This window comes from Neolamprologus multifasciatus, chromosome 12, assembly GCF_963576455.1.
Source record: "Neolamprologus multifasciatus chromosome 12, fNeoMul1.2, whole genome shotgun sequence".
Classification (NCBI taxonomy): Eukaryota; Metazoa; Chordata; class Actinopteri; order Cichliformes; family Cichlidae; genus Neolamprologus; species Neolamprologus multifasciatus.
Window position 1 is genome coordinate 3,713,358 of NC_140450.1, and position 16,677 is coordinate 3,730,034.

At 40.2% G+C, this 16,677-nt stretch overlaps 1 protein-coding gene and 1 long non-coding RNA gene across 3 annotated transcripts in view; both read right to left on the reverse strand.

Annotated features, from left to right (window-relative positions):
- The window catches only part of cfap299 (cilia and flagella associated protein 299), an 87,584-nt gene extending 73,728 nt beyond the window's left edge, over positions 1 to 13,856 (reverse strand). The window contains exons 1-2 of one of the 2 annotated variants that reach the window (XM_085180314.1): positions 13,504 to 13,856; positions 11,216 to 11,358 (exon numbers count right to left, since the gene is read on the reverse strand). In XM_085180314.1, coding sequence (XP_085036440.1) covers positions 11,216 to 11,358; positions 13,504 to 13,707 — 347 coding nt within the window. In that variant the 5' untranslated portion in view covers positions 13,708 to 13,856. The remainder of the gene's footprint in view (positions 1 to 11,215; positions 11,359 to 13,503) is intronic. The other variant, XM_085180315.1, reaches the window with a different exon arrangement.
- Positions 1 to 16,677, reverse strand: part of LOC146506184 (uncharacterized) — a 351,963-nt gene that overhangs the window by 275,661 nt on the left and 59,625 nt on the right. The gene's annotated exons all lie outside the window — the stretch shown is intronic.

The window sequence follows — 16,677 nt, forward strand, 5'->3', positions numbered from 1 at the left end:
TGGAAAATCTACCCAATTGTTAGTCCTAAAATGAGAGGGCGAGCTCTCATCCTTGAATGACTTTCTGCAGTGCACATGTCAGCAATGTGGTTTCTTCCTCATCAGCTTATTAGCTTACACTGTAATCCAAAGCAACACATATGAAATCATTTAAAACTATTTTTCAACCAATTTCAGCTGCTGATTAGTGAAGAATTTCCTTAGCACCAACTTTTTTACAGCAGATTTATGGTCCTGTGTTGGTGTCCATTTGCACTTCTACTGAAACTACCCAAAGAGAAGGATCATAGGAATCACACCAACAAGCAAGAAGACTATTGCTAAGAAACTCTTCGTCTTCTCTGTAACACAACCAACACCGGCACAAACATAATTAAGAGTAGAACTTCACCTGCTTGATGCTTTGGCAGAGCCTCCAAGTGGCAGTGGAGAGCTTCAATATGTAGACATGCTAGCACTGACTCAAGCAAAGCAGTGCCACAATGGAGTCTGCAGAGCTCTATTTTTAATTTCTTCTTATTTAGCAGTGTAACTACTCAGGAGCTGGTATTTAAGTTTGTGGTCCAAAACTTAGCTTATCTTCCAAACTGAATTAAAACAATTAGACACTCCATTAGTCTTTGCTTAAACTGGTAATCCTATGACCCAGACACAAACGATGAATGAATGGATGGATGGATGGATGGATGGATGGATGGATGGATGGATGGATGGATGGATGGATGGATGGATGGATGGATGGATGGATGGATGGATGGATGGATGGATGGATGGATGGATGGATGGATGGATGGATGGATGGATGGATGGATGGATGGATGGATGGATGGATGGATGGATGGATGGATGGATGGATGGATGGAAACTAAAGCAATTCCATCGGATCTTGTCTGATGAATCCATAACAATACTCCACCAACTATAGCATACATAAATACTAAGACCTTATGATGTAGAAAACTATTTGTATCCATCATTAGGGCCACTAAGCTATATTATGAGTCAGATATTATGAATCATCAGAGAGTGAATCACTGTTTTCTATAGCTTTAAAGCAATTTGTTTGCACAGAATAATAAAAGTATTATTTTAAATATAACTATATATTTATTTAAGGTAGTTAAACTTTTCCTATGCTTCACTCTATTTTTTAGCAATGTGTTAGGATATTAAAGTTACAGAATTTAAAATTTTCCATCGTCTCTTTTGCAAATGTTGACATGGACACCAATGGAAATATATGTAAAACACTGAATACTCTCAGACAAACCAAACTACAATCAGCCAAAATCTTATTGTTAAAATTTGGCTTGTTGGGAAAACTCAAGGAAAAACAACACTTTGATGCACTGTGTTACAAGTAGCAGTAAGCAGGTACATCTGTTTTATTAATCATTAATATGATACACGAAAAGAAAATGTGGAAACATTTAGGTCAAATGACAGCTTGTTATTTATTATCTTTTGCACCAGCTGGTTAAAAAGTGGCATATATTTTCATTTGTGAGGTGCATGGAGGGATGTGGTGGCAAGCTTAAGCCTTGCAGGATGTCTGTCTCTGGACAGCTCTTGCAGTGGAGAGCTCCAAATTTACACACCCGTCCAAAATCACAAAGTGCAAGCAAGGCAATTGGCTTGACAGCACATGTAATAGAGACTGCAAAACCTCGTCGCCCAAGGGCCCTCACCAGAGTAGCAGTGGAGGAGAGTGGCGGGGGGTTTGGCTCTCTTAAAAAAAAAAAGCGAGAGTTTGGGATCAGCTTTGTGAGGCTTCTCATGTCAGTCACATACACAAACTTATTTTTGCTAAGTATCTGGAGGTTGGATCCGCAGTGAAATGTGCAGCGTGCGTGTTCGTGGCACTGGTTTTACTTGGCACCACAAATGATAGCTCACTTTTAATATAGAGTAGAGAGTTAGAGAGCGCAGAATTCTTGAGGCAGACTGTAAAAACGTAGCAGCACAATGGACAATGAGCGTGGCTGTGGTTTGGACTGTAGGAAGATCGCGGGGAGCCTGATGGAAACCTCGCAGGACTGCCGTGAGCACGCGAGGTCAGGACATATGCTGACATGGACTTCTGAGCCTGAGTCAGAGCCAGAGCGGAGGGAAACCGAGGCCTCACGTCTGTTCAGCAGCGCTCTGCTGCTCCTCTTGTTTGTCTCTGAATTTATGTCAAATGTTAGTCCTGCCTGATGCAAAATGCAACACTAAGACCCCAGACATGGATCTATTCTGCACATTAAACACAAAGCAGCTTCCAAAGTGCAGCAGGTTGATGATATGAGTATGAATATTTGATAAAGAACACAACACTACATTAACTGAACTATTTGGATAGGATCTTAAAAGGCCATCTTCTCTATGATAGTTCCTTTTGGCGTGAACTGGATTAAAAATACAAATTCAGCACAAATGTCTCTCTCCAGAAAGCACCCAAAAAAAAGTATCCACAAATCTTGTTAGCAGCTTCATGTTGGAGCTTCTAACAATCTTTACTTGCCTTCACATGGTGAGAGGTACAGTAAGGGGCAGGGCTGGGCTATTCATCTGATTTTAATTTAATTAACCATAACTTCCAATATAAAGAAAACAAGACATTTGGGATAAAAATATTGCTTTTTGCATTTGTTTCCACTGCAAAGCTCTCTTTTTATTTCAGGTCATAAAATCAAGCACACCCATTTCCTTTACAGAGGAGTGCATTTGCCTCTCCCTAAAAGCCCAACTCAGTCACCAGCACAGAGTTCAAGGAAGCCTACTTTAAAAAGATTTCTACATTTACAAAGAGAAGTTTCTTTTGGAACTTCAATAAGTTTGTGAGGCTTATTAAGAATATTCATGTTTGTTTGTTTTTTAGTAACAGGATTATGATTTCTGGAATCTGGCTTTTAGGGAAAGGGGGAAGCCCGCGGATAAAGAAAGTAAAGTTGAAAAGGTTGTCCACCATCTTTTTTTCAAAATCTATGAAGCCAAAGATATAAATGAAATAATCTGACAGCCATGCATCATGGTTAGATCATGTTTACTTCTGCACAGGGACATGTTTGCCATTTAGATCCCTTATATTCAAGATTCAAGTCAGTTATCTCCAAAACTAAGCAACTGACAACCAAACAATCTATATAAATGGAGAAATACCACTACATACCAGAGACAAAATGATCTTGTGGTGAACTTTCCCTTTAACAAATCTATTTTTTATCAACTTGAACATCAAAAAATGGAACCACCAATCGAAGCCAGGAGACTAAAACTATTTGCAAATTCTGATAACGCCTTTGGTTTCCCCCAAGCCAAACATCCATACAACTCACTAAGCATCCCATTCATCCAAGTTTCCTTTTCCAAATCACATATTGAATTTCATTTATGTCTGATGAGAGCAGCAGCTCTTTTGTTCAGTCTTTTTTGTGATGTGTTGGCAAAGCCCCCCTCCTTCACAGCCAAGCAGTCAGGAGGAGCCTGTTGTTCTTAAAAATGAGACAGGGCAACAACAGGGCAACATCTGATTAGCATTCACTGCACTATCTCCACTCCCCTGGTATTTTATTACCACAGGTGCAGGGGTATTCATTGATCAGATGCACGCTATAGTCGAGGTTAGGCCTTAATTGAAAACAGCTCTATTTATACACCTGCAGGCACTAAAGGTCTCCAAGAGAGCCCAGGGAGGCTGAAGAGAAGAGAAAGGAAGGGGGGGAGAAAACAGAGTAGTGACAGAACTGTGAAAAAAGACATGCCTTGGGAGACATAGGTTAAAGCCTGCAGAGAAGGCAAAAGGCATTCCCGAAACAGCATGGCTACCAAGTGCCACGAGAGAAGCATGCAGGTGCAGAAATCTTTAGGAAAGAACACATGTTTGAAGCAAACAGAAGTGATTTGTTGAAAATATGGAAAAACAATTTCTTTTTCAGCCAACAACTACATTCATTCTGTTTACCGCGCTGCTGCCAGTCTTTGTTGCCAAAGTCGTTTTTCAGAGCCTTGTACTGATTGTGTTCAGCCACATTGCAGGTGGTACTTTGCATCCTGGGGCCCATGTTTTCACAATCTGACCACAACAGGAGGCCAAAGGGTCTGTGTGGTGGAAATCCAATCAGTAAAACCACAGAGGAAAGAGAAATCTGCATTTAGACAGAGAGGGGGACGCAGCTCAGACGTGCAACTTTGATGGGGAAAGTCTGTAAATGATGTACAGCTCTTTTTCTGTCATGTCAAGGTCTTTTAGAGGATGTCACATTTCCAAGTGTGGGAAAGCTATGAAAGTTGTTAATCAGTTCAAAAGACTGATTAACTGACTAAGACTGATACATGGGGGGGGGGGGGGGGGGTGCTCAGTCAGCTATAGGTTGTTGGCACCGGAGTGGGTCAGACATTGACTAATAAAAGTGTGAGAAAACTTCAAAGACAGCTGATACAGCAGATGATTATTTAAGGATTAAATTTAATGCAATAAAATTAACATTAACGTTGCTCTAAGCTATCACTGACAGAGAACAGAAGTTTTCTTTTTGAAATAATGTAACACGTCTGTTAAATACCTTTGATGGGATTAAAAAAAATCATTTGCTAGAGTTAAGTCAGCTCAGAAAAATATGGCATAAAATGTATGAGTGAGGCGTATTTCAGCTATGGCCCATTATTAACAGAGGCAGTTGTGTGTATGTGTGTTGGACCAAGTTGGACCAAGTGATTGCTGGAGATTGCAGACAGTCGCTAGTGTGTAACTGATTGCTCAACTTGGTATAAAATGTGCCAAAAACATCACTGCGATTACTTTGGTTGCTAGCATGTTGCTGCAATCACAAGTCTGCCAACACTCGCAAACACCTCGCCAAAAAGTAGCGAAACTTGAAATAGTGTGTTGCAAACCAGAAATTTGAATGCTCACATTTAAAGTAAAAGTTGCACCTATTGAAATATGCTGAATGCAGCAACAACACATTTGTGTAAGACAACTTTGAAAGTAAATGTTTCCATATTGCATCACACTTCTCCATGTTTCATTAGAGGTAAACAATGAGTGTTTGCAGATCGGTCTTCTGTGCAACTGCAGAAATCTGCGAATGACCGAAGCAATCACAAGGAGTGCTTTTTGTGTAGCACCCTCATTGTGACCAAGTTCACCTGGAAACAGACAGAATTCTCCAGCAGCCACTCAACTACTGGTTTGGGAATACACATTTTGTCCTAGCAACCAGTGGTTGCCAGACGGTTGCTGACCAGTCTCAAGGCCTTTGTAACTGGGACCTAAATGAACAAAGTACTCTCTAAACCTTTGAAAAAAAGTGAAGCCAATGCAGAAGTGTGGATGTTGGGCAGTACATTCTAATGCACAACATCAGGAAACTTCTGTGGTGGTAAAATAAGTCTAACCATAAGTACCCAGTAACCATTTTCCAGCTGAATTTATGAGTTTATGTCAACTCTGACGCGACACCTGGTTTAAAATAAACAAGATGGCAATAGCCAAAACGCAGAAGCAAACTAATGGGTGACAGTACGGTCAACTTTACAATATAAGCTCCTCCTTGCCTCCTTTTGCTCTCAAAGCTCTTACAAAAACAAAGAAAGAAGAGACAGTTGTTTGAAACACAGTCAACATATGAATCCACAGCTGAGAAGCCGATTATGCTGAATGAATCCTTTAAGAACACTTCATGGACAGGGAGATGGGTTTTTTTCCACGGTGACTACGGGACATAATCCATTCTAAGTGTTGTAAATCCAAGCTGACAACAGCTGCTGTCCTCTAAGAAGAAGCGAGCTAGAAATCTCTCAGAGCCGCTTAAAAACAACAGCTTTTACAAAGATCAATCGTCCTTGGAGTATTCATTTAAAATCGGTCTGATTGGATAATGTGAAGAATCCAATTCTGTAGTCCAAACACTGTTAAGAGCTTACAAATATGATCACAGCCTTTGGAAACGGTTTCATGGATGTAGATCTTGGAAAGGGAACAGACTACTGTGTGTATAACATCCCAATGTTCCAGTACAACATTTCCGTGGATCCTGTTGGGACAAGATGAAAGGCTTTGTGCCCTAATATCACTGTAACTGCAGGTGTGGAGGCTCCCATTTCACGAGTGTCACTGATGTTTAGGGGGGCCATGGGGAGGGGGAACAACGAGACATCTGCACGTTTGGATAACCATCTGAGGGTTCAATCAAATTCAACACCTAGCAGGTAAATGTTTGGATACTCGTGTGTGTGTGTGTGTATATGATGTTACCTGTCTGGCTTGTCATCAAAGTAGACACCACAAACACTTGGCTTTATCAAATATCTGTGTGATCACTATCCCGGACAGTATATAGACGACTTCAGTTTGTAGTTTTGGCTTATTTTTGTTACGATTTTTTTTTATATCTAAATTTAAACAGACAGGGAGGCCTTGTTCAAACAAAAGTGAGAGGATGTGAAGTTGATGACCTCGTCTCATTTGCCCTGCCTTTTTAAAATAATATAAAGTGCTAAAAAAAAAAATGCAGCCATGCAAATCAGAGCTATAAGGAAAAAAAATCTAATTTTACAACCTGTCAGGCTTTTATTAACAGTGCAGAACTTCTGCCAAAAATGCATTTCCTTTCCAAGGCATGGTTCATTCAGGAAGACAGAAATTGTGTCTCAGAGCCACAGGGAGAATCTAAACGATATAGTGACCTACAAAGCATAAATTAAAAAACAAAACAAAACATGACTCATATACAGTTGCGGTTCAAAAACAGTAAATCTATATCAACATAATAATTTTTCAGTTGATATCAGACAGAAAGTGAAGTTACTGCTTGCTTCATTTGTATTTTTTTATACAGATGAGGACAAAATTATTAGCCCCCCCATGAAGATTTCTTTTTCAGAAAAACCAAGAATTAGCAGGGTTAAAATTATTACCCCCCTGATGCTTATACTCAAGCGTGAATCCTTTTTGTTGAATAACAGCCTGCAGTCATTTATTGCAGTTTTCGACAAGTCTCTCAAACACGCCTCCTGAGCAAATCCATTCTTCTTTGGCAAATCTCTCAAGCTCTTCAACATTTGATGATCTTCTGGCATGGACCTTGGTCTTCAGTTCAGCCCACAAATTTGCAATGGGATTTAAATCAGGGCTTTGTGCAAGCCGGCCAGTAACTTTAACTTTGGTCTTCTGGAGGGAGTGACATTCTCACAGTTTTGCTACTGACTGCTTGAGTTTTTCTTTCACAATCCTTCTTTCTTCACGAGTCCTTCCACCCTGACAGAATTCAAGGTGTTCCAGGCACACTTGAACATCTCTACAGCGTTTCACTGTGAGGATGGTGTCCTTTGGGTTGTACATCTCTTCCTCCTTTCTCCAAATGTAAACATTGTCTCTGGGGTCAAAGAGTTCTAGGCTACGTCCACACGTACCCGGGTATTTTTGAAAACGCAGATTTTTCTATGCGTTTGCACCTTTCGTCCACACGTAAACGGCGTTTTCGATCACTGAAAACGGAGTTTTTTAAAAATTCCGGCCAGTGTGGATATTTTCTAAAACTCCGTTTTTGCATTTACATGTGGACGAGAAAAACGCAGAAAATGCAGAAAACGCAGAAAACGCAGCGTGAAAGGTGTGCACATTTTTTGACGTCACAGTGAGCGCCACGTTATTGTTTCGGTGAAATGAATTTCTACAATACTGTTACTGTTACTTGTTCTCTCTGCAGTGTTTAAATGCTTACATATACACACACAGTTACTGTCCCTCCACACATACGACTCTATGCCCCAGCTTTGTTTACTTTTTCCCACCGAGGCTTCTAGACTTCTGATTGGCCAACATTTCTGCACGGTTAGGAATATAGCGCCACCTGTTGCTTTGGCATGTTCCTAGCAGTGTTTTCCTTCATTTCTGCGTTTACGTGTGGACGGGATTATTTTTTAAAACGAAAACGGAAAATCTCCGTTTTCAAAAATACCCGTGTACGTGTGGACATAGCCCTAGTTTCACCTCATCTGACCAAAGGACAGACTTCCAGTATATATAATCTGTCTTCAGGTTGTCCTTAGCATACTTCAGTCTGGCTTGAAGGCATCTCTTTTGCAGAAGTGGAGTTTTTTTTTTACTGTGCAGGGTGCCAATGATTGTCTCCTTTGAGACTACAATTTAAAACTTGGCTAAGTAATTTAGCGTCTTGGCAGATGTTCTTGGGTCTTTAGACACATCTCTCACTTTTTTCCCCAGTTATTCAAATCTTTGCTTCCTACCTCTGCCAGACTGGTGCTGCACTGTGTGGCTCTCTTTGGATTTCTGATTATACTTCTCGCTTCAGTTCTTGACACTTGAAAACACTGTGATAAGTTTGTGTATGCATTTTCTGCTGATTTCGTTTGTGTTTAACATGATGCTTTCTCAAGTGACTTCAACTCTTGCTGAAGTTTTGATACTACGTAAATTGGGAAAAAAAATCCCTTAGTCTTAACTTGATTTTATAGATTAGAGCATTGCGAAATTAAAGCATATCATTGCATGCCAGCGGTTTGTGCTATGGCTAAAAATAGCTAACAATCCCTTATAACAGCGGTCTCCAACCTTTTTTGCGCCACGGACCGGTTTATGCCCGACAATATTTTTATGGACCGGCCTTTAAGGTGTCGCGGATAAATACAACAAAATAAAACTAGCACCGGTACCGAAAAAAAGAAGATTTATTCATAACACACGTGAAAAGACCCAGGAAAACAGAGTTAAAGATAAAAACGATAACAAAATAACGCTGAAAACCGATAAAAACCCTGAAAACTATACATTTCACACCCGAGCCTCAACTCTCGCGGCCCGGTACCAAACGACTCACAGACCGGTACCGGTCCGAGGCCCGGGGGTTGGGGACCGCTGCCTTATAACATTGGCCCTGGTATTTTTTTGTCTGAAATCAATCAGAAATAATTGATGCTTTCTAAAGAAAATATGTTTCAAAGTGCTATGTTAAAAATCTCTTGCTCTGTTAAAGAAGGACAAACATTTATTATTAATAAATAATACTTGTGCAAATACTTGTGTCCTCATGTGTAATTGTACCTGCACACCATCTCCATCATTTGAGAAAAACAAACTGGTATTTTCCTTCTGAACACTACTGCATGAATACACAGTGTGATTAAATGCAAGTAGTTTTATACTGATGAGCACCCAGCCAGACTGGTGAGGTTCGAAATACTGACAAACATCATCTGCCACAAACAAAATTGAAGCTGAGAGCTACAGTACTTTGTTTTGTTTTTAGAGTTTTGCTCACTAACAGTCTAAAAGCTCCACCTGTTGTTGGTGTTAAGCAGAACTTACTGGTGCATGTGTAGATGTCTGCTGCCGTGGATGCTGTGCCTTGGTGGTTTAGCCAAAATATATGTTGAACAAGGGTAGAATGGATCCAGCCAGAGACACCATGGATGGACAAAGCCACTTTGACATCACCTAAATTAATGTCTGGTTTAAAGCCTTAATAAAAACATGACCTTTATTTGGTTACTTATGGCTCCTATTAAATGGTAAATGGCCTGTATTTGTATAGCGCTTTACACATTCAGTCATCCACACACTGGTGATGGCAGCTACATTGTAGCCACAGCCACCCTGGGGCGCACTGACAGAGGCGAGGTTGCCTGACACTGGCGCCACCGGGCCCTCTGACCACCACCAGTAGGCAACAGGTGAAGTGTCTTGCCCAAGGACACAACGACCAAGACTGTCGGAGCCGGGGCTCGAACAGGCAACCTTCCGATTACAAGACGAACTGCCAACTCTTGAGCCACGATCGCCCCAAAATGAAAAAACTAAAGGTTTGGTGCCAACATAAGGTTTTAAAAAGCTCTTTCCTTGTGGAAGTTTTAATTCTACTACCGTATCTGTCAAGATATGTGTAAAAACAACAGTAAGCTAACCCAACAGATGGCGCTTTTGTCTAAGAAAAAAGAAAAAAAAAACAGTATATATGATAAATAATCCCTGTTCATACACTGGAGTAGACCCTGACTTTGCTAACGCAGCCAAACATCAAACAAGACACAGCGGTGGGTATCTGACTGTAATATATTTCTCTACTACTGAACAGTTGTTAATCACAGTGCAGTTCTTGCACCAACCTACATGTGCAGACCCGCCATCATCTGTTTTTCCCAGACTTCAAGTCTTGGCCCACTTGAAAAAGAAGAATCAAGCTAAAATGCTGAGTCCGGCAAGTTGTTATTGAGCCAAGCTTTGGTCATTAGAAAGCTAAATAGCTCCTTGTTTCGTTTTGTGTGTTTAATCTTAGCTGGAGCGGGTATAATTTATTATACAGTGAACAAAATTTGGCCGGAACAAACACGGGACTAGCTAACCTGGTTGCGCTAATCTTAAACTTCTATAGAAGCCCGATCAGTTTACCCCTCTAAAGCTTTCTTGCACGCCGCTTCCTCTTGTTCCACCAGTCATCTGCTGCTGGGCACCGTGTCTTCGGTAGCTGATCTGCTGAGCTCCGCTCTCAGTGTTCTTGGCAACACAGTTCTCTCGGAGGTTTGTACCCACTCACCCACGTTACATACTGCCAGAGCAGGCGTTGAAAGAGAAGCCGCTCGCCCTATTACAAGTCAGTGTACCATCAAAATGATTTTGAAGTTGTTATTTTAAAAAGAAAATAGTTACATATTATTGCTTTAACAAGGGATCAAAGTCCACCAGATGGAGCTTGGGTTTTCCTTCTCATTATGCACCCCTGCAAATCTGAAACGATGTGAAACACCCCAACAGTAAAGACAAATAAATTTGCTTGACGTGAGCTGTGACACTGTTTACACAGAAAAGTTGGTACTTTGACAAAAATATGGCTCGGGATATAAGATCTGGTTAGGAATGGAAACAGCTCAAGCACAGAAACTGATTCACGGGGAGCCCCCTGGCTTCAACCGCAACTACAGAAAAAGACCCAAGGAAGAGACTGAGGATCACTCAACTAAAATATTATTCTTTCACACTAAATGAGAAGTGAATATAATGAACTACAGAACAGTAACTTTTTTTCCCCTTTCCACTGTGACTGATTTTAAAATCCTCTGACCACATTCGGACTGTAAACAGCCTCATTTAATTTTCCAAATATAACCCAGCAGCTTCTAGCATTTAACTGGTGCTTTGTGTGAATGTGTCTCTCCTGGTCAGTCGTAAGGACAGCACCTCAGACAGCACAGTGGGGTCAGTGAGAAGTTAACTCACATTGGCCGGCTCCTGTCGTAGAAAGCGTTGCTCTTTGCAGCCTCTGCAGCCTGCACAGCTGCTTTCCTCTCCTCAAATTCCTCCCTGCTCAGGACCGTGCCCCTGTGGCCATGTTCCACCAGCTTAAGGGCCAACTCCTTCTGCTTGAGATGAGAACAGAAGAAGAATCAGTGAAGAAGAGGGAGCATGCTTTACAGTCAAGGCTGGATATTGTCAGACGTCTGCAGTGCCGAATTTACACATTGTGGCCTCTCAGCTCACTAATCACCACAAGAGTACTGACAGATAAAACTTGAAATTTTCTCAGCTGGTTTTTAGGATTTACTTGTCACGCTGGTCTTTCGATTAAAAGGTGTCATTTCACTGCCCTGCCTAAAAGTATGGAAGCGATGACCTGCTCTCCGACACCACCACATTTTTAGTTTTATGGGTTCAGGATGATTTCATTCCTATTTCCAGATCTATTTCTGTTGCAAGTGTGAGCATTAATGTATGTCAGCAGGGATTTTTAGCTACATTATTCCGATCGTCACTTGCAAACCTGCTGTCATTAAAGCAAAGCAATAAAGTCATCATCTAAAAACCAAATCTCGCCGTCAAACCCAGTGGCTTGTTAGATCAAAGCTTGTGCCACATGTCCTCATACCCAAAATCCCAGCAGCCGGGCCTGTGTCCGCACCCAAGAGGAAAAGTTATATTTTCCTTCAGCTTTGATGTGGCTGACCAGAAATGAGTCTCAGACCTTTGCTGGTCCTAAAATTGGCCTGAAAATCCACTCAAACAGATGATTTGAGCGCACACACCAGGATCTACGCTAATCAGCTAAGGTGGAAATCACTTTGTAATACACGGCATTTCAGAGACAAGACCGGAATAACATGATCTGTGATAAATGGGTTCATAACTAGTGGATTTATCCAGATTTGGCCCTTTTCAACACAACTACACATGCCAGATGACCTGGGCTGAGTGTGCTGTGTCACAACACAGGGAAGAATCTGAATGATTGACTGCAGCTGATTATCAGGTCAGATAGGCGTTGTTCTCTCAATGTGGACACAGGTGTTCAAACAATTCCGCAGCAGACACGTAACTCATTAGCATGGGCGCCATCTGCTGGACGGAAGCAGGACTGCTGATTTCTAAAGGGCAGGTTCATTTTCAACTTATTTAGCAGAATACGTGGCTCGAAAAACTTAAGAGACCAACATGAAAGAAAGAACAAATGCGATTTAGGGCCTTTTAAAGGCATATGTTTGATAATATACAGCCTGAAAGCTACTTCTCCTGACTCTTTCGTCCATCCCTGAAAAACATATGAAAATAACTAACCCTAACCTTAGCGGAAGATAATGGATGGATGGATTATAATTTCATATGCAATAGTGCTACTTGTGCAAAGAATCTGTGGTCTATAGCGAGCACAACACAACAATAACAACAACAAAATGTAATACAGCCCGTTGTACTGTCTGTGTGGCTTTGAAACGGTACGACTGCCATGTGATACGAGTAATTGTTTCTCTACTTTATCGCATGAAACAAGCAGACTGGAGTGATGATAGCTGCTTGTTAAATTCAGAGTTTAAACCACAGACTGAATATAAAGAGTGAGTTACTGGTTTTATTCTAAACCTTGGTATGACTACCACCTAGCGTTGAACTACTGAAATTACACCAACAAGTCAAATCTACTTTTAATGAAACAAGCGAACTAAGTCCAATGCAGAAAAAAATAACAGGGAGCAGTAACAAACAGATATTAACTTAAAACGATATTTACTGTCGATGAAAATAACACTTGAGGTATAGTATATGCCACAAGCCAGACAAGTTTTTGTCAACTATGTTTGGTCGATCACAGGTAAACAGGTAAACACCTTGTAAAACACCCATGAAGTTATTTTCATATTTTTAAGAGTATATTTTTAATGTCGGGATAGTACGTAGCTAAAAATGGCCAATATTTGTATAAAGCGTGTAAAATTTATTTTCTTGCTTTGCACACCGGAGCGACATTAAATGAGCAACATACCAAGAGGCTAACGTACCAGAAGCAGGTGATGTGCTAGCAAGCTAATGAAGGCAGCTCAGACGGTTTTATACATAGCGAATTGAAAGAGTCCTGGTAATTTTGGAGAGACTATGGTTATTTTTTAATAAAATTCACTGCTGTAGATTGATGAAGAAATTGTAGTTCAGTCAGTGCAGCTCTGAGGCGCAATACCACAAAATAGCGGGGTGTAAGTAGGATAAAAGTGCTTATAAAAGTTTTACTTTTCACTCACTTTAAAGTAAAACAGATCCAGTGGCGTGACTTTTGAGTCCAGATAATCCTCGTAACATTTAAACTGTGTTAGAGAATCGTAAAAACGGCTGAATTTGCTGTACTCCATGTTCTGTGCGCGCGTGTGCTCGTGAGTATTGGAAAACGCTGCTATGGCAACCGCCTTACCGGTTCTCATCAGACAGGAAGCGGAAGTTGACGACATCACGTGTAACCAATATGTAAACCGGAATTCTTTGAGATCATTTTTATAACAAGAACCGTCCAAGAAAAATACAATTCCTTCAGAAAAAATACCAAAACACACAAGTAATGATTTTAACTGTGAACAGGCGGGAGAAGCAGCTGCCCTGTAACGATATAACGGCTGGAATGACGCACAGAATTCACCTGTGAGGTGACGAAGGCGGGTTCGAGTCATTTATATTTTTATTTTAGTGGTAGAAATAAAGAGCATTGTGTTACACAGATTGATTTGAATACACCTAAAATATTTATAGAAATAAAATATTATTATATATAACTATAAAATATGTGTATATTTTCTAATTGTTATAATATAAAATAAAAGAATTAATAAAATAAAAGGCAAAAAATTACAATTAAAAAATGGTCCACATAGGATGCAAACCAGCATCTCCTGATTTATTGGATCATAGGATATTCCATAGATAAAAAGGAATAAAAATATAGGCTTACCTGTCACCTAAGGGCCTGGAAACCAGATTTTAAAGTGCACACTGGACAGTTAATTGGATATAATATGATAGAGTAGGCAGATAATGCAGAGGAAGCAGCTTTTGTCCAAACTATCATCTTATAGTGTGGAACATTTATGAACCTAAACTAGACTTCCTAGACCTCCTATAGATGCCCACAATACACTCGAAGAGAGCACATTATCCACCCAGATACCCAAGTAGTTTTTGGATGTACTTTCAATTGAGACCATGCAGTGAAGCTTGCAGCAGTCTGTCAACTGCGTAGACTGTTGTGTCATTTGCCAAACAAAGCAACAACAATAAAGAGCCATCCATTGTTTTCTTATGTAGTTAGTTTCAAAAGGAGTCTCAAGCCTATCCTGGCTGAGTTGGACAAAAGGTGCAAAGATACACTCTGGACAGTCGCCAGCTCACTTTTTGTCTGGGTATTTATTTCCCCTGTGAGAAGCTTTTGTTGTAATAGCGTACGTGTTAAAGAGATTTGGATGTATGTATATAAGCATGGACTGTACAGTTTTACTGCAGAAGCTGTTACTCTCGGTCAACAGCAGCTGAGGAACCAAAGACAACCCCGAAACCCTGAGCAGGTAGCAATGTAAACTGAGCTCCTTAAATGTTTGTTGCAGATTTTTTTTGTTGTTGTGTCACAGATCTTTTCTGCTCCTTGTGAAAAATATAGCCTACCAGTTTGGGAAGAGTCTCATTCTTCTTCTCAGGTCTTGGGTGAAAATCTTAACGCCCACTGCAGAAAAAAAAGTGTTGGAAGTGTGAACTGTATAGCTTTGTTTAACTGTGGCTGTGGCGAAGCTTTAAGATGTTGCTTTTGTAACTACATTCTACTGTAGCCTTATTTCAGACTGTGTCTTACTGTCTTTCTTTAATTATTTTTTTTTTTACGAATGTTGAGTTTTCAGTGGCTTTATTTCAGCCTAGACACAAAGAAATGAGATCTATGATACATCCTGCCTAAGATGAAATGCATAGCTTTGTTTTTGATCATATTGTGACCTGTGACCTGCGATAATATCCCATCTATATCTACATCCCATCAGAGAAGCTCCTGCAGGTCCACAGTAACACCGTATTTCTATTTTAAACTTATGTGAGCTCAGTTGACGCATAAAACTAGAATAGTGTCTGACACGACAAATTATCCTGTCTCGGGATGTCAGTCCCTAAATCCTGGAAAATCTACACAATTTGGCACCTTTTCTGACTATAAAATCGAGACGAAAACCTTCAGTGGGTATTTTCTCAGCTTCACGTGCAGAAATACTGTGACTCTTGGCTATTATTATCATTTTTATTATCATTTTGTTTAATTTTGCCATCCAGCGTGAATTTTAATAGCTCTGCAGTGACGTCCATGGAAAGTGAAGTAACGATCAAAAATGTTCTTATGAATGGTCTCTCCTACAGCAGCCCTGTAACATATATATATATATATATATATATATATATATATATATATATATATATATATATATGTGACCTATATGCACGTATGCACACAGACAAATAAGACAAAAGGCAGCAGAGGCACAGTGGGTTAGTGAGCAAAGGAGGAGAGCTTTAACAACCTTCAAGATTGGCTTTGTCACGCAAGCTGCTTCTCATTTCTGAGGTCATAGAGTGTTTTCTGACTTAGAAATAAACCCTATTTAATTATTAACACTATTTTAAATAATAAATGTGAAACTTCTGCTGTTCTTATTCTGTGATGTACAGTTATTTTTTCTACACTTTGGTGAGCTTGATAAAATACACTCACCAAGTACTTTATTTTAGAAGCATCAAAGAAATACTTAGTAGAACCTTTTTTTGCTCAAAAACAAGTTTCAGTTCCTGATGTCATGGATTCATTCATTCACAAATTATGGTTTAAACTCACATTTAAACCATAATTTGAATCATGGCAACCAAAGTGTACAGAATCAACCTTTTGGGGCCTCTATAAATAGTTTCCATCTTCATAACAACTGTATTTGGGATTCTTTTTATAACTCACCCATGTTGATACTCCAAGTTCTACATAAATCCTGCCTTGAGCTTGGAGAAGGCATTTGCCTGCATCTGGGGTGTCCTGTGGGGGCTGCAGCTCATGTGTATTGGGTATTGGGCAGTTGGGCTGCTTGGTGACTGTGAATAGTCGTAGTGAGAGATTAGTTTGCATTTCCAGCTATAAGTCAAACGGATTGTCACTGATTTCGTTGAACCTTTTTCTGGATAGAGGTGGTGGTGTCACGATCTGCGGAGACAGGCCGTGTGGTGGTGTGCGTGATGGACCCAGGTGTGTACACAAGTGAGTAGACGGGAGTGAACTTAACAGAAAGTGAGCCTTTATTATGGCTGAAGACAAAGTGTACAAACACAGCAGGGATAGCGTGACTAAACTAGACTATAACTAAACTGGGAAAACTAATACTGTGACAAACTAAGAAGACTCAGAGACG